The sequence below is a fragment of the Schistocerca gregaria genome, chromosome 3, assembly GCF_023897955.1.
Source record: "Schistocerca gregaria isolate iqSchGreg1 chromosome 3, iqSchGreg1.2, whole genome shotgun sequence".
NCBI classification, from domain to species: Eukaryota; Metazoa; Arthropoda; class Insecta; order Orthoptera; family Acrididae; genus Schistocerca; species Schistocerca gregaria.
In genome coordinates, this window is record NC_064922.1 from 772,318,331 (window position 1) to 772,337,513 (window position 19,183).

At 39.9% G+C, this 19,183-nt stretch overlaps 2 protein-coding genes across 2 annotated transcripts in view; one reads left to right on the forward strand and one right to left on the reverse strand.

Moving 5' to 3' along the window:
• Positions 1-10,355, reverse strand: part of LOC126354121 (tumor suppressor candidate 3) — a 49,925-nt gene extending 39,570 nt beyond the window's left edge. The window contains exons 1-4 of the mRNA XM_050003517.1: positions 10,257-10,355; positions 7,596-7,768; positions 7,371-7,488; positions 7,150-7,290 (exon numbers count right to left, since the gene is read on the reverse strand). Coding sequence (XP_049859474.1) covers positions 7,150-7,290; positions 7,371-7,488; positions 7,596-7,768; positions 10,257-10,355 — 531 coding nt within the window. The remainder of the gene's footprint in view (positions 1-7,149; positions 7,291-7,370; positions 7,489-7,595; positions 7,769-10,256) is intronic.
• A 145-nt stretch (positions 10,356-10,500) lies between these two features.
• The window catches only part of LOC126354120 (hyaluronan mediated motility receptor-like), a 110,327-nt gene continuing 101,644 nt past the window's right edge, over positions 10,501-19,183 (forward strand). The window contains exon 1 of the mRNA XM_050003516.1: positions 10,501-10,639. Within this exon, the coding sequence (XP_049859473.1) occupies positions 10,600-10,639 (40 nt within the window). The 5' untranslated portion in view covers positions 10,501-10,599. The remainder of the gene's footprint in view (positions 10,640-19,183) is intronic.

Sequence of the window (19,183 nt, forward strand, 5' to 3'; positions counted from 1 at the left end):
TGTTTAAGAAAGAGTTAAATTTTCCATCTACATTGTCTACTTTACAAATCTCTCAACACCATTCTCCCTATAATTTCTCCCTAAACACTGTTACTGTGAGATTGTTTATGATCCTAAGGTATAGTACTTTTGTTCTACGATGTGCACCTAACTAATTGGTATATTTTATTGATTTTACAGCTAAATCATTGCATGCTCCTGGGGTGAAAAACAAATTGTCTATGACTGTGGGACCATTTCTTGCATTTATAAATGCTGCAGCATTTTTCAACTTGTTTCTACAGAAGTATGATATTAACTTGTAACCATGAAGATGAATCTGTTCAATTTCCGTGATATCCCTGTGATGCTCTGCTACATACAACAAGTTCTGCTGAAATTTCATCTGTCCTATTATTTTCCAGTATAAATATGAAAAGTTTATCCTTTTTATTGATTGCCCAATAGTGTGACACAGTCAGTATATTTCAGTTCCCACAGTATAAATTGTTCTCATGAAAGAACTTCGGCTCCAAGTTCTTACAATATATGACTGCATCACAATCAGGAGGCAACATCACATATAAGGAAAACTTATGAAAGAGTGAAGTAGACATGTGAAAAACAGGTAAGCTCCCCTCTTCCGATGAAGTATAACAACTTGCTTTGTTGTGTGCCACATCTGTGTGTAAGAAGTCTGTAAATATTTGGTTGCATTGTGCTGCTTTTGTTAAATTAGAATGGCTTGTATTTTTACTGAGACTGATACTGACATTTGAAGATTGTACATGGACATTCAAAATTTATGATGAGATGAACCTACACCAACGTTTTTATTCCATTTGTATGGATTGACAGTTGCACCTTTACAGGATCACGGACATTATATGTAGCTTTTATTGGAGGCTGCCCATTTACAGAAAAAGTTCCAGCATACTGTGATAAATTGTTATTTTTATAATATAACAGTAACATCTGCAAACACAGTTTTGGTGTCTTTGTGAGATTTCTTGCTTGGTGACATTGCAGTTATGGTTTCTTTTGTGATACCAATCTGTTCTTATAATTTGTGTTAATATTCCTTGCCTTTCAAAACACAGAAGAGAAAGGAGAAGGGACATGATCAGTGGCAGCTGTGATGTGAGAGCACTACAGCACATAAATACTCTAACTTTTGACACACCTATTTTTCTTTCAGCGCCGTTAAATGTAACACAGATCAGGTAATCTGAAATCCATGGCACTAAATCTACTGAATCTACTGTGCTATACTACATTGTTACTCCTCTAGATTCTGTGAAACTTGGCATCAGGGTCATGGGCACATCTTCAGTTGTGCACATTTTTAGGAGCTCTTGCGCATACGCAACTGGCATGGCATTATTGTCTTAAGGGCCAAATACATATGGATATGATAAACAGCATGCACGGTTCACGGCGTACACAGCTAGCCCTTACCAACCAACTACAAGATATATCAATGCCACCAGGTGGAAGCACACTGCAGCAGACTTTTATCCCGTTTGCTTGGCATAAATCATGCTAGACCGTAGCACACTCCTCCGTTATGTCAGTTCACTCATTATATAGTAAAATTAGATTGAACATCAACATGTTATAGCTATACTCAAAGAAAAACCTATTTTGTTGGATTCTGAATTGGATAGTATATTAAGCATTAGATTTTATCATATAGTAATCCATTTGAGGCACTAAGAATCAAAGTACATCATCATCGATTGTGAGACTGCACCATTTATTCATGTTTCTGATATCTGTTGATTTGCTTCAGGTTTATTTGTGCTGAGGCCCACATCGTATAAATGAACATTTACAAAAAGCTGTCTCGCTTGTTTCTTTGATGTTGACTTAAATGTGGAACGACGATGGTGTGCTTTTGGCCTCTTTGGTTCTCAGTAGCTTATGTTTATTCTATTACAGACTTGAATTTAATCATTTAATCAAATGGCAGTTTGTATTTGGAGTTGCTTGTTTACCGTGCAGGAATCTGCTTTCATGTGTAGTGTCAACACGACATCTGTTGACTCTGTTTTAAGTTCTAACAGAAAAGAAATTTATCAGGAAAAGTTATCTGCAAAGGAACTAGGGCCTCCCAGATCATATCCACTGACAGAGAAAGTGCTAAAATCAAATAAGCATGACTACAAGTAAATAAAGAAGTATATAATAAACCTAAGTAGTTGTGTGAGTGAAACGTAAGAATACCTGACTTTCAGCTTACAAGTTAATTCATTAACTAATACGTGTGTTATGGGTCTTGTACATTTGTCCGAAAAAATATAAAAGCACAAAAACTCCCACTTACACAAAAATGTAAAATGGAGAGTAATGAAAGCCCAAACGTTATTTTCTTCTTGTCCTAAACTGCACTTAGTTACGTACAAAACAACAAAATTTCCCCCAAACAATTCTTTCCTTTTTGAGACATGTAAAGTTTATTATTATTGGCAGTGGCTGTAGTTGTATAAATATGTTGACAAGTGTAACTGTTATACAGCAAATGCTATATTACTTCACACTCTTCATATTTATCTGAATCTAAAAATTTGTGCACACCCAGACTGTATACTCACAAGCTCACACCCAGACTGTATACTCACAAGCTACCAACAGACATGATGTCTTAGCTATATGAATGCTGTTGTTAGTAGCAATTCTCTGTATTCCATAACCACTCTGATAAAGGATACACCCTTTTACAGCTGGTTTCAATAGAAATAATGGAAGCAGTAAGTTCAGTTGAGGCACTTTTGTTGAAAAGCACATAAAGAAATTAATGTCACTGATGACCTTTCAGGCAATGTTATCTTTCACAGCTCACACACATAAACCCCGACAATTATACAGTCTTAATGCTGCAGGATTGGATGAAGACACTTGTGTGAAAACTCAATAATTTCTTCTTCTTCTTCTTCTTCTTCTTCTTCTTCTCTCTCTCTCCCTCTCTCTTTTTTTTTTTTTTTTTTTTTTTTTTTTTTTTTTTTTTTTTTTTTAAATGCTTGTCGATTTGTTGATGGCTCCATGTCCCACACACACAACTGGTGGTTACCTTCACTCCTTTCATTATTTGCATTCCATCCAACCAGCTGATGTAATGGAGACTATTCATTACAAAGCTAACTATTCATTCATTTCAATGTGTCACACACATTAATTCACAAGGAATTTTAATATAAGACTCAATGCTTGAAATAATGCACTAGTGACAAAGATGGTACTTTCAGAAATAACTTGTAAGATATGCTTAGGAGTCTCTTTTCCAAACTGCTTGGGATGCTCCTTAGATATTCACACAAGTGAGAATACAAAGGAGTTCCAGTTCTGTATTATACTATGAAAAGAAAGAGAGGCACAGACCATTGTGATTTGACTTGTTCATCATGGTGTCTACAGACAATGTTTGAATAAACATATGAACGAGTGAATGAAGACTTGATGATGTGTCTGGTGATGGACCATGCATTCCCTGTTCTTCCTCACCACTGAGTAACAGCATGAGAAGCCTCAGCAGCAAATGATTAATCGAGCATACAAGTAACAGACATCTGAGGACAGACGTATGAGTATATCAAAATACAAAGTTACATTATTTTGTAAGACGTGCTATAGACTAATGCTAGTTGACTGTTTAAGGAGACCAGAGTGAAGGTTGCAGTCTCCTAGTCAACCTCCTTGCCCCCCCCCCCCCCCCCCCCCCCACGGCAGTAGCAGTGTAACCAGTCTATCTGTGTACAGAGTAAATTCCGTGTGCAAGTGTGAAAACGTGTTCCTTTATATTTTAACACAAAGTGTTGCAAAGACCCAAGAAAAAAAACCATTTGACATGGTGCCCCACTGCAGACTGTTAACAAATGTACGAGTGTACGGAATAGGTTCTTAGGTATCTGAGTGGCTTGAAGACTTCTTAAGTAAATAAGCTAGTATATTGTCCTCGGTGGTGAGTGTTTATCAGAGACAGAGGTATTGTCAGGAGTGCCCCGGGAGGTGAGATAGAACTGCTGTTATTTTCTGTATACATAAATGGTCTGGTGGCCAGTGTGAACAGCTTTCTGTAACTGTTTGCTGATGATGCTGTGGTGTACAGGAAGGTTTTGTCACTGAGTGGCTGCAGAAGGATGCAAGATGACTTATCCACAACGGGTCAGATTAAATGAAGACATCAAAGCAATTCAGAGGCAGGCTGCTAGAGTCGTTGCTGGTAGGTATGAACAACATGCACGTATTATGGAGAAGCTTTGGGAGCTCAAATGGTAATCCTTGGAAGGAAGGTGCAAGTGTGAAAACGTGTTCCTTTATATTTGAGTAGCATGTATCTGAGGCAGAACATGGGAACCAGCTTAATCATCTAGTGGAATGTGGGAACTGCCTAAAAGCAATATCCAAGCTGACTGGCACAACGACCCATCATCGTTAATCCGCCAGACGAATTCAATCTGCTGAGGGTCATTATGTCCTGTTATCAAGATTAACTTAATGCATTCCCTGACAAAAATGTGAAGCACCCAGAAGGGAAGGAGGAGACGGAAAGAAACTTCTTCATAAGAATTTTCAAGTATGACTGCACTTACCAGTAAAATATTACACTTCCTGTAACCTGGATACATACACTGATTCAGTTGGGAAGGGTGTCATAAAGTTGTTGTATCCTCTCCTGAGTCAAGCTGGTGCAGAAGTATTGTAACTGATCCTCAGCATACCGGATACTAGCAAAGGGTTGGAGTTGACACATGTTCTCTCGGGGACAGATCTGGAGATCTTGGTCACAAGAGTACCTCAACATGACACAGGCAGTTAATAGAGACAAGTGACACATGCCAATGAGCAAAGTTCTGTTGAAAAATGGCACAACAATACTGTTGCATGAGAGGCAAGAAGTCTGTGGTGTGTAAAGGGATGGTAAATTGTGCTCTGGTGAAGTGTGTGCCAAGTAAATAGATTAAGGACAGAAAAGACTAACCATGTTTTAACAACGAGATTTAGAAAATGCTGGAGGAGCAAAGGCTGTTCCAATCTCGCTTCAAAAGAGAACACGCAAATGATGACAGGCAAAAGTTAATAGAAATTCGTGTATCTGTAAAAAAGATCGAGGTGCAAAGCATATAGCAACTACCACTGTCACACCTTAGCAAAATATCTTGCTGAGAACATAAAAAAAATTGTGGTCTTACGTAAAATCGCTAAGTGGGTCTAAGACTTCTATCCAGTCACTGTTGACCAGTCTCGCGTGGCAGCAGAACATAGTAAAAGGAAAGACAAAGTTTTAAATTTCGCATTTAAGAAATTGTCCGTGAACAAAAATCAAACATACCATCATTTGAACATCACACATACTCCCGTACGGATGACTTAGTATAAGCATCTTTGGTGTATAGAAACAACTTAAAGAGTTGAAAGTAAATAAGTTGTCATGTCCAGATTGAATCCCAGTTTGGTCTTAGAGAGTACTCTATGGCATTGGCTCCTTATTTTGGTTGCAAGCTTGCTTTTAACACAAAGTGTTGCAAAGACCCAAGAAAAAAGAAAAAAAAAACCATTTGACATGGTGCCCCACTGCAGACTGTTAACAAATGTACGAGTGTACGGAATAGGTTCTTAGGTATCTGAGTGGCTTGAAGACTTCTTAAGTAAATAAGCTAGTACATTGTCCTCGGTGGTGAGTGTTTATCAGAGACAGAGGTATTGTCAGGAGTGCCCCGGGAGGTGAGATAGAACTGCTGTTATTTTCTGTATACATAAATGGTCTGGTGGCCAGTGTGAACAGCTTTCTGTAACTGTTTGCTGATGATGCTGTAGTGTACAGGAAGGTTTTGTCACTGAGTGGCTGCAGAAGGATGCAAGATGACTTATCCACAACGGGTCAGATTAAATGAAGACATCAAAGCAATTCAGAGGCAGGCTGCTAGAGTCGTTGCTGGTAGGTATGAACAACATGCACGTATTATGGAGAAGCTTTGGGAGCTCAAATGGTAATCCTTGGAAGGAAGGTGACATTCTTCTCGAGGAACACTGCTGAGAAAATTAACAGAACTGACATTTGAAACTGACCTCAGAATGATTCTATTGGCAACAGTGTACATTTTGCTAAGGACCACGAAGATAAGATAAGAAAGATTAGGACCATAACGAAATTATAAGAGAGATTAGGGCTTGTACAAAGGGATATAGGCAGTTGTTTTTCCTTCGCTCTCAGAGTACCCTCAATCACTACCAGCCATAATCTGAAATCATACTTGATGACTCCCCACACTATGAGAACAAGAGTAACATCACAGTGCCTCTCCAAAACAATGGAGGAATGGGACATTTTCCCAGGTTGCAGTCAACTGGCTGAGGAAGGTCATTCAAGGTAATGCAGAACGGGGATTCATGGCTAAATACAATGCCAGGACACACGTAAGCAGTCCATGCTTTCTCGTCAAGGCTCCACTCCAGATGCAGATCTTTGCATTACGGGAGGGAAATTCCCAACTCTGAACATCTGCTAATCTCTGAACAATGGCACAGGAAGATGCAGAATGGTGAACAGAGTCCATTACTTGTTCTCGGATGTAAGATGCAGATGTGAAGGGGTTAAAGTGTGTTTTATGCATGATGTGGTGACCTTCCTTGCGGTGGTTAGACGTGGTCAACAAGAACCTTGACCCTTCACTCTTGGACTCTTGCAGACCAATAGTCAGCCACAGTCACAGCTTAATGCCTCACAAATCTAGGCACTGCAGCATCCGATCAGCACACCAAGTGGAATCCTACAATTAAGCCCCTTTCAAATACTGTCAGGTGCTAATAAATGTATCTCACATGACTAAGCAGCATCTATGTGTCCCCCACAGTGATCACTCAACATCTGTCACTGTTCAACCCCATATGTAACATACTAGACCTGCTAACAATACTAAACTTGAACAACACTAATGCACTCTGGTGGCTGTTCTACGTCTCACGTAGAATTGGAACTCAAATCATTTGCATACAAGGTGATGGTATCTAAGTGTACACAATTACGTCGATATCTGACCATGTCTTCTGGATGCTTTACTTTTGGTTATAAATTTTGATTTTCATATTGATGTCTATTTGAACAGCAATGTGAGTACTGTAGTGTTATTGTCATTAAAACAGGTAATTTTAATGAAAGAAAATGAAGACAACCTGAATATCTGTCCTTTCACCAATCCACTTAGCTATTGCTTCTGCAGCAAAACCAACTCGTTGAATATCCATTGTATCACTCTGCTTAGGTTTGCCTTTGGGTGGAAAATGCATAAATACAGGAGCTGTATTCAGACGAAGCTGAAAAATGAGAGCAACTTAGTTAGGAATCTGTCAGACAGTTTAAAACAATAAGACAGGCATATAGCTACAAATATTACCATTTGAAACACATCAGGACCTTCATCAAAATCTACTAAGGCAAAGAACAGTTTATTCGAATAGATCTGTGAATAACGGAAAGAGTTTGCAACAATTTGGAATTCATCATTGGCATGCCTGAAACACACAAGAACATGCAACAAAATTTTATGATTATGTTGAGTACTATATTACATTAAATATAATGATGTCAAAGGAAGTTAATGCAGAAAAAAATTGACTACCTGCAAATTGCACATTGTCTCTGTGGTGCCATTGCTGTAAACATAACAATTACAGAATAATTTCGAGGTGTTGCTTTAACAAAATCTCGAAATCTGTTTCCATTGAATCGTATGACAGATCTCTTGAGATTCATATCAGTCAGTTGCTGAACCCTCTCTCCCAGACTGAGAGCCTGTAAAATGAAAGGAGTTGAACACTGAAGCTGCCACAAATAATTTAATATGTAGGTACTCACACATACTTAGAAATAATACCAACCCTTTTTGAAAATCTCCTACTGTTTTGTGTGTATGTACAAGTAGAAGCATATGGACTGCATGATAAATCACTCGTCTTTCAGATCTTTGCAACACCCTGTATCCATTGTCTATAGTATCTCTCACAACTCTGAGTAACAGATTACTTTCCACTGAAATTTGTAAAAGGAGGTTAAAACTACGAGTTGAGCTGGGATTCTAATCTGACCTTTGCCTTTTGCATGTAACATGCACAACGAAACACACAAACATATCACAAAACAAACTATATTCTGGGCAACCGCAGCAGTTGAAATGCATGATGTTAGGAGTACTTCCTAACATTCTGCATCACAAAAGTTTGGTAATGACAGTTCTGGTGTTAATTGTAGTCTTGCAGGGTGACTAGTCCAACTTCGAGAGGAGAAAAACAAAAAAACTTGAGAATTCCAGGTATGGGGAGCAAGATGGCATCATAAGACGTTCCTGATATTTATGGTAAGTGGGAGGGATGGGGAGGACGGGTGAGCATCAATAATTTATGTGAAATAATATTCATATAATGAATATAGGGCTACTTTGAAATACTAAGTGTTTCAAATATTTTGTAATTTATATCAAACTCAATAACATTAAATTCCAATACTAGGTTGAAAACACAGAATTCCCTGAGGTTTTACAAAATTCCCTGAGATTTCCCTGATTTTTTCAGGTAATTTCCAGTTTTCCAGAAGACTTGCCACCCTGTCCCTAATACTGTATTAATCTATCATGAAATTTCATGACAGTGTACAACTCACAGTATAGTATGAGGCTCATTTTGAAAACAACTCCTCGGCTGCTGCTAAGTTGTTTGCTGCTATATTTTTTCCTCCCAAGAATGCACGTCCAACAAAATAACTTGAAGAACTTATGTGGGAATTGAATGTGTCGAGTTACAGATGGGTTGAGGGTTTGAGTTAGGTTCATGTACGGATGGCTCAGTTGTAACAAACATTACCGACAAAATGTTAAGATCTAGGTTTGAGACCCAGGTCTGCACATATTTTGACCTTGGTTGAATGTTTAATTACAGTGTACACCCCAGTACAGAGTGAGGTGTAACTCACAGTAGGCCTGTAGGATTCCTACTACAAAAAAGTTGAGGCTATCACCTATTCCACAGAACTTATCAAAATGTGATAGTAGGCCTGCTTCTTTATACATACACCTAGTATACAATTGTATTACACTTTGACTGACAGAGCGAGGTGGTGCAGTGGTTAAAACACTAGACTTGGATTTGAGAGGACAAGTTCAAACCCACGTTCAACCATCCTGATTTAGGTTTTCAGTGACTTCCCTAAGGCACTTAAGGCAAATGCTGTGATGGTTCCTTTGAAAGGACACAGCTAACTTTCTTCCCTGGCATCCATCCCTAACCCAAAGGGACTGATGACCACCCAAAGGGACTGATGACCTCACTGCTTAGTCCCTCTCCCAAATCAACCAACACTGGCTGGCTGTACCATCTGGTAGCAAGAGGGTACCAATAACAGAGCTGGTGAAGGGGCAACTCTTATTAAACTTGTGGAATGAAGGATGGTGTGGAGCCAAAGCACATTATCTTATAAAATTAAACAAGGCCTACTGAAAACTGATGTTTATATGATATCGAACACACTAATGTGGGCACATTGGACTTAACAAAGATTAGGGAGGAGGAGGAGGAGGAGGAGGAGGAGGGGGGGGGGGGGGGGGAGGAAAAGTGGTAATTGCATGCCCCTCAACAGGGTACATCTTTGCCTAGTACACATCAAGCCTATAGCATGTTTTTCCTATTACATTAATGATGTGAGTGAAAGAGATGATATTTATAATATCTGGAATACTTGACTTTATCATAATCCTTAAATTCTTTTGTGATTGGCATATACTGGCTGCATGTTTGATGTTGGTATTGGCGATCAGAGTCTTCTGTTTTCTGTATAGTTCTTCGTTCCGCATAATCTGTCATCTGAATGAGATAACTTGGATGCCCGCCCCGGATCATTACAATTTACGTACCTACGATTATAACCACACAGCAATGGAGCGTCAGGTATATCTACGTTACAACATCAAATGACTATGCGCATTAACTGCAGTAACACTACAAAAACGCTGAATTTGGTAATTTAGCAACCGAAATAGCAAAGCCTGAAAGGATATCGACATATTTTGTTCTCAGGATTCGACTGTGTCTTCGTGTATGCGTGAATTCATGTAGTGTGTGTATTAAAGGGCACACATTGTGATTCTGGTCACGTCCCCAAACACTTAATCTAATCTTCGATGAAGTTCAAATAACACACAAAAATATCTCCCGTAGGAAACGAGGACATGGATCGAAGGTGACAATGTCAGCATAGGTGAAACACAGCTTTTGTGTTCTGTTATACATACCTCTTTTTTCCGTGCTTGAGCCTCTACCGAATGAACAACACATATTGCTCCTATAGCACATAATATTACTATTATTTTTGAACACTTCATGTTTCCCATACTTTGTTTACGTGTCCGGCGTGAAACTAACAGCTGATGGTCGCCATATTTATCTTTTGCGAGCCAATGCAAAGCTACCGTCGTTTCGATTGGCCACAACTGCGCGCAGATGCGTGCCGCCAAAGTACTGGATGGATGGAAGTGGTAAAAGCATTTAAGTTTGAAAGCAGGCCGTTGAAGACGGAGAGCGAGCTAGTGAATAATCGTGTTTAATTGTGCGTTGACGGAGAGTTGAGAGCAGGAAATGTCTTTTCCGCGAGCGAAACGATTTACGGAGAAACCAAGTAAGTTTTTAATTCAGTTGTGTATTGCCACCTATCTCAAAACATGCAGCAATTGAATTCACAAATAATAAAATATCATCTGTTTTATTACATCTCATGAACTTTACCGATAGTGTGTATCAGAGAAATAGTTTTTGTAAGACAGTTCAAAGTGTGTTTTATTGGAAAAGCCTGTTCTTGACAGCTGTCAACAGTTGTCTACTTCTTTAAAGGACACTTTGACGAGGCACTCTGTTCACTTTCTCAGTCGACTACTTAAGCCATCCATTTTTATTCTTTTTATTCTTTGAGTATCAGCTGCAGTTATTTCCCCAGACAAATAATGTGTTGCGAATTGCCTATTTCTATGTTTGCTACGTATGTTTATCGCTCCACAGCGTGTTATTTACAATTCATGTTACTGTACAGCGGTACATCGCAGCCGCGTTTCCTGCCGCAAATGAATGCTTGTATTATGGAAACCTATTTCAGCATATGGATTTTCGCCTGACATACGAATAAGCGCAAGGAATAAACAACTTGTGATTCTCAAAAGTTGACAGCCCTACGGATACCCAACGAAAATTGAGTAGGGTGACCTAGTAATATTTATCCACAGAAAATTGGGTATACAAATAGCTGTTTAAATGAATCATATTGGCAGAACATATTACACGCACCTAAGGAACTCTAGATAGAAACTGGTACCAGAATTTTATATTAACCAATAGTGCAACTCTTTGCAAGTCTAATAGGTTTTATTTGCTAAATATGCACGATTTGGAAATATATGTCTACTTAAAACATTTCACAAAGAAATAAGACTGGAGACTTGGTTGTGACCAGATGACTGAAGCGTCACATTTGGTTTTCAGGAAATCCACTTATTTCTGTAGTCCTACCTGAAAAGATTTGAAGACACATATTAAAAAAAAATCAATAAAGAATCGCCTATTTTGAACATGTGGTGAACAGGCAAACAAAATGAAATATTACTCTTGTGCACTCAGTAATGGTTTTCTTAAGAGCTACAACTTGAATAATGGGCAAACTTTCATTTACTTTTGATACCTCCCGAGTGCATAGTGATTAACTGTCGTTTGTTGCACTTCACCCACCCATCCTGAAAAACTACTAAGATACAGTTAAGAAGGAAGATCTGAACTATGTTTTACTTTTTCTAGAATACTGGTGCTTAGTAGTAGACACAATATGCAGAGCAAAATGGTCTTCGCTGCTCAGCAAGGGATGGATAATGACTATATAGCCAAAGATTTGGCATCTAATTTCTTCCAATCCTGTGCTGCAATCCAGACAAAACATTCTGTCCCAAATACTTTCAGAAGATAAGGCTGTGTCTTCTTTCTCAAAAATAAACTTTTTCCTTAAACACCCGATGACCCGTTAGGTTAAGAGTATGAGATGCAACAAGTACAGCTTCATCCCACAAGGCTTTTGGAGTATACCTTGCTGACTGAAGTCACGAATGTACCATCTCACACCGAATCCTGTTCTTATTTTCAGCTACTAAATTTTGCTGTGTTGTATACAGCACAGGCAGAGAATGTTTCATCTTGATTGACTCGGTATATCTTTTTACATCATAGTTATCAACCTCATTGCCACCATCAGTTTGCAGCTGTTTAATATTCACTCGAGTTTCTGTTTTTATTGCCTGAATGAATATTGGTAACTTGTGTCTAATGTCATCTTTTTGCCACAAAAGATGTCACTCTTAAACCAGGAACTTCATCCTTAAAAACAAGAAAATATCATAGGTAGCGAAATCCTTTTCTTCCATTGGACCACAGACTTCGGCAAAAACTAATTCTCCTGGGCTAGTTGATTTATGGTCTGTTACTGAAAGCTAGTAGACATTGTTTACGTAGCACACAATCCTCACAAAATTCACCATTGACTTTTCATCACTACTATGTGCTGACACAAGTGACTGTACATTACATTTATTCTGATGCCCAAATCTCTCATGCTACATTTGAAGAATATCAGTAGCTCCTTTTACAAAAAGACTTTTCTTGCTGAATCACTGGTAAATGTTTTTACACTGTTGGTGGTTTGTTTTTGCATGACATGTAGATGTTGTTAATGGTGTGATAATTAATCAGGAAGTGAGGACATGCAATCAGAAGTCGGATGCAGATAGCCAAATAAGATTCTGCTTCATCTATTTTGCTGTGTAAGTAAATGCACATTCTAGTTATTCTTTCAGCAAGATTGTAATACCAGACACTGTAAGTGCACTTCAACATAAATAGGATTGCTGCCCATTTCACTGGCAAGGCTTTAAGCTGTGCTTTTATGTTCCTGAAAGACCTTATCCTTGAAAAGAAATCATTGAAGGATGTTCCGCAAGCTATGCATTAATCGACATTCTCATTTAGTGTCAACAGTTCACTCATGATTGGCCATCTTTATTTCTCGGGATTCATCACACCATTACCAATGTCTACGCATTGTGCAAAAAGTGCCAATGTGCATTTTGACCAAATAACTCTCACTGCTAAACAGTAAAGTTCATTCTTGCCTTCAGATAGAGCTACAGCAATTGGTATGTTGACTCTGTATAACCACATATCTTACTATTGTTTTGATACTTTCATCAATACTCTTTTTTTTTTATTCTTTGATGTGCACATTATTCTTAGTCCTGACCATTTTATTTAGTGCATCAAACGGATTCTACAAAACATACCAATCACAACAGTTAGTCGCATGATGTGTAGCATGTCTGTTAATAGACCATTCGTCATACACTGACATAGCTACACTTGTAGGTAAATCAGTCATTATGGACAACATCTTTCTTGGACTGAATTCTAATATTTTCATCCTCAATAACATTGCACAACCACCATGATTAGGACTGTTTGTGGATAAATCGACCATTACCTTTGCATTTAAAAGACCCTAAACACTGTTTTATTTTTGCCCCGATGCTTTGATGGTGTACTTCCCTTGGATTTTAGAAACACTGCAGATGCTACATGTGTTTAATTCTCTCCCTTGTATTTGCAACTTGTAATTCAGATGTATTTTCCACAAAAATCCAGGATGGAATAATGACATCATTCATAAAGGATAGCATGCTAATCACCATGTAGTTGGTTGCAGGCACAGGCCCAACAAAAAGACTCGTCAACAAGTAAGCTTTCTGCCAAAAGGCCCTCTTCTGAATCAGCTAACATACATATACAATCACTCGTGTAAACACAACTCTCAACACATTGTCTGTGAGAGTTGCAGTTGTGTAAATGTTGTATGTATGTTTTCTAGTTCAGAAGGGCTTTTGGTCAAAAGCTTACGTATTTAGCAGATCTAGTGGAAGACCAAGCTCAATCACATAAATGTGATCAAATCGTTTTGGCAATGTCTGAAGTAAATGTGTACACAAATCACCTTCATCTGTTGGTTTATTTAGCATAGACATCTTTGTTTGGACTTTTATCAAATTTTGCTGAATCACTTTGCACACCATTCAGTATTATGGAACACACAGATTGACTATCATTGATCTGGTGCAAATTATCCTATACATATTTCGCAGTTTCGTGTGTGGCAAATCAAAGTGATGGTTTCGTATCTAGTGGCAAAAAGAGACAGTTTTTCACTTTGGAATTTGCTTGCATTCATGTAGCTAATTTTGCAATGTGATTTTCAATATTTGCTTCTGGTTGGCTTATAATACCACTTACCATGTCACAAACTGCATCATGTTCCAAAGTAACCTACATGAGAATACACTAGGTTATGCAGTTTTCTTCACCAATTAATTTTCGCCTACATCACTTGAAGTCCTTTTCCCTTTCATGTCTTTATAAAACAGACAGACAGACAGACACACACACAGAGAGAGAGAGAGAGAGAGAGAGAGAGAGAGAGAGAGAGAGAGAGAGAGAGAGAGAGAGAGAGATGTTGTATCTACATCTCCGCAAGTACCTCTCTCGGTTCTCCCTTCTATTCCAGTCTCGTATTGTACGTGGTAAGAAGGATTGTCGGTATGCTTCTGTGTGGGCTCTAATCTCTCTGATTTTATCCTCATGGTCTCTTCGCGAGATATACGTAGGAGGGAGCAGTATACTGCTTGACTCTTCGGTGAAGGTATGTTCTCGAAACTTTAACAAAAGCCTGTACCGGGCTACTGAGCATCTCTCCCGCAGAGTCTTCCACTGGAGTTTATCTATCATCTCAGTAACGCTTTTGCGATTACTAAATGATCCTGTAACGAAGCGCGCTGCTCTCCGTTGGATCTTCTCCATCAACCCTCTCTGGTGCGGATCCCACACTGCTGAGCAGTATTCAAGCAGTGGGCGAACAAGCGTACTGTAACCTACTTCCTTTGTTGCCGGATTGCATTTCCTTAGGATTCTTCCAATGAATCTGTCTGGCATCTGCTTTACCGACGATCAGCTTTATATGATCATTCCATTTTAAATCGCTCCTAATGCGTACTCCCAGATAATTTATGGAATTAACTGCTTCCAGTTGCTGACCTGCTATTTTGTAGCTAAATGATAAGGGACCTATCTTTCTATGTATTCGCATCACATTACACTTGTCTACATTGAGATTCAATTGCCGTTCCGTGCACCATGCGTCAGTTCGCTGCAGATCCTGTAAACAGATGACTGTAAATTGTCCACAACAATATGATATAACATCGCAAGCTGCCTGCTCGTATTCCTCATCTGGTAGGACACCTTATTTAATTATTCATCTCTATTATCAATGAAAGTAATGTTCTTAGCAGGACTGTGCACATCTGATACCATGTTAGGAATTAAAATATCTAACAAATGTGCTGCTTAAGCAGAGGCTTATTCCGTGTTGTGCAGTGTGTATGTGGTGTAGATTATTATTCAGAGTGGTTAGTTAAGTTATTAATGATGTACCTAATAGGAAGTGTTGAGGGGTTAACTAAAGCAAAGTGCCCAGGTAAGTTGAGTTGCAGAAAACTAGAAATGGGTTCTCAAGAGATATTGATCAGTACCAACCCAGCATTTCCCTTGAAGTAATTGGAGCCAGGTTAGGTGTTAAGAGACCATTTGTGTGACAGCTTGGTGCTATCATGAACCTGTCATATCTTGGATAACCTGCTCAAATGTTTGACACAATGGGCTGTAACCTGAGAGATACTGAATGCAGAGAAACTTCATGTACGTAAAAGGTTGCTTAGCAGAAAAATGGCCTTCAGTGACACTGCTGCTAAACCCATGTATAACTAGGAATTTGTCTGAATCCAGGCTATTTTAAATTTCTATACAACATGTATACGAAGACTGATTGCATGTTCAGATAGCTCAGCAGCATTCTGCTGACAGGTTCAGTGGTTTCTGAATATGGTTTATGGACCTCGAATCTCCAGAAGGGTTAACTTATCATATCAGTGAGAAAAGTAAGAGTGCTTGCACTGACAAATCATTGATGCTTTCAGCACTTTCTCCGTTAATGGATTGTTTCCCTTACTGGTTTCATTACTTCCAGTTCAAATTGAGGTGCTGTGGAGACCAGATAATAATTCCTAAAATGGAATGTAATTGACCTGAGAAACTTATGGCTTCGAAGCAACACACAAGATTTGTCTATTAATGATTACAGGATTATCACAATTTTCTGACTTTTTTTTATTTATGTTGTGAGAGAGTATTAAACTCCCTGAACAAATTTTCACTCTGCAGTGGAGTGTTCACTGATTTGAATCTTCCTGGCAAACTGAAACTGTGTGCCAGAACGGGAGTAGAACCTGGGTCCTTCGCCTTTCACGGGCAAATGTTCTAACAACTGATATATCCAAGCTTGACTCACAACCAACCCAAGCTATAGGGTCTGTGATGAGTTGTGCTTGGGTTGCTCAGTCGATAGAGCACTTGCCCGTTAAAGGCAAAGGTCCCGGTTTTGAATTATGGTCCAGTCCATATTTTTAATCACTCAGGAAGTTCCACTGTTAAACTTTTCAAATCTTTTTATTGACCAGTGCAATTTTTTAAGAAATGAGTCTCAATTTGAATGTCCTTGCGGAAGGAACGGGTGATCTTGATATGTCCATTTCTAGACTTTTTTTGTCTATCACTGCAGAGATTAGTGACACCCTTTCTCCACTATGGTGCTATAAAGTGAGATTGTCAATTGGAGAATACACTGAACTTGTGTGTTGGTCCATGTTTTAGCCCATGGCAGAAATCTGTCGAAAAATGTCAGTTTGTGCTTATGGAGGCTCAGAATTCCGGAGGACTGTGATGAGCTGAATTTAGTGTATGATCAACAGTGTCGAAAAACAGAGATTGTTACTTACTGTGAAGATGTCAAGCTGCAGGCAGGCACAATTAGGACACTTACATAAAGCTTTCAGCCACAGCCTTAGTCACTGAAAGGGAAAAACACACTGTTAACACACACAGGCATGCACATCTTGAGCACATATGACCACCAACTCCAGCAACTTGAGCCGGAATGCAACTATCATGTGGGATGCAAGCAGCAATCAGGAGAGGGCGGGGAAGAGGAAGTGGAAAGGATATTAGTGTATGGGTGGGGGACGAGACGAACTCTGTGTTGCAGAATGTGCAGAGGCTGGAATGCACGCAGGTGCAGCATTAGGGAGGTTGTGGGCAGGGAGTGTGGTTGGGGTGAGGAGGGAGCAAAAAGGGAGAGGAGCAGGGAAAGATGGGCAGTTCCATTGGAGAGGGTGGCAAACAAAGAGCATGGGAGGTGAGAATGGGGAGGGGGATGATAGGACTGAGTGGGTGGAAACTGTTGGGTGGAGGGTGTGGGGCAATATGTTACCATAGGTTGGGTCTGGGGTAATTAGAGGAGTGGAGAATGTGTTGTAAGGAAAACTCCCATGTACACAGTTAAAATCTGGTGGTTGGGGCAGATGATTCAGATGGCTTGCATAGTGATGCTGCCTTTGAAATCAAAAATGTTATGTTGAGCTGCCTGTTGTGCCACACGGTGGTCTACTTTGCTCTTGGCTACAGTTTGGCAGTGGCTGTTCATCTTGCTGGACAGCTGTTAAGTCGTCGTACCAGTATAAAAAGATGTGCAATGATTGCAGCAGAGATGATAAAGGACATGGCTGCTTTCACAGGTGGCATGGCCACTGATGGGGTAGGATCAACCTGTGACAGAAATGGAACAGAAGTGCTGGGTGGTTGGACTGTGCAGGTCTTGCACTTTGGACTTCTACAGAGTTTGATTTATGTGGCAAGGAGTTGGGATTGGAAGTGGCATAAGGCTGGATTAGGATGTAATGGAGGTTGGCTGGTCCTCAGAAACCTGGTACTGCAAAAACACATCTCCATGGCACAGGCATCCCAGAACCACCTCTGCTCCCTCCCCGAGATACTACTCTGCAACATGTATTCCATACATCACATCTCTGAAACTGAATCACTTGCTCTCCAGCACTTGGAGGAGCATTCTAGGCACCAACTCCACAAGTTATCCAACCTGCTGACATCCTACTGCCACCTCAAGGCACCAATGTCCATCACCTATCGTACCCCACTGTTCTTACTGTCTGCCCCTCATGGTAGCAAAACCCTACCTAACTGACCTTTTCAACTTGCCAAATCCTCCAAAATTTTCTTCCAGTCTCCACCAAATCGATAGCCAAAACATTCCTGAAATACTGTTGTACTGTTGTTAACCTCTCCACCAAAACTCTCAGCTCCACAGAGGCTCCTATTCAAAGGCCTCACCTTTAGCTCTACACCCAAATTTAACCTCACTGGACTTGTCAAAGCCCTACTCTCCTCCTCCCAATCCCTGCAATGGAAGCACTTATTTGCTTCTAATCCCTCCAGCCAAAACCAGACTAATTTCAGGTCTGAACCCTGCCTCTTCCAGTTTGTATCATTATCCAACCATGATCTCTCCCTCCCCCCCCCCCCCCCCCCCCCACTTCCCCCATAACCACCCACTGGTCACCTTCTAGGAATTCCTTACCTCCAACTTAGCCTCACCATCCTTCCCCAGGTCCCTTCCTCAGAACACCAACCTTTCTGTAGAAGAAAGAACAGCCATACATAACCTCAAGTCCTGACTTAATCATCCTACTTGTTGTGAACTGCAGTGATTACCTGGCAGAAGGCCTCTGCCATTTATCTGACTACTCCACCTACAAACCCTGCCATGTTGATCCTATCCCAGAACTTCAATGTAAACTCCAGTCCCTGCTTCAAGGCTTACGCCCTTCCCAGAACCTCTCCTGTGAATCCATTTCTATCCTCACCCCTATGACAGTCCACACACCCACCTTCTATGCGCTTCCCAAAATCCACAAACTCAACAATTCTGGATGCCCCATTTCATTGTGGCTAGTTATTGTGTTGCCACTGAAAGAATTTTGGCTCTTACTGGCCAACACCCCCAACTAATTGCCCCTAATCAAACTTCCCATGTCAAAGACACTAACCACTTACTTCACCAACACTCCGCCATCCCCACTGCTTTACGTCCTGGATCCCTAATCACCATGGTTGTTGCCACCTCCCTATACACCAACATCCCTCATGCCCATGGTCTTACTACCATTGAACACTGCCT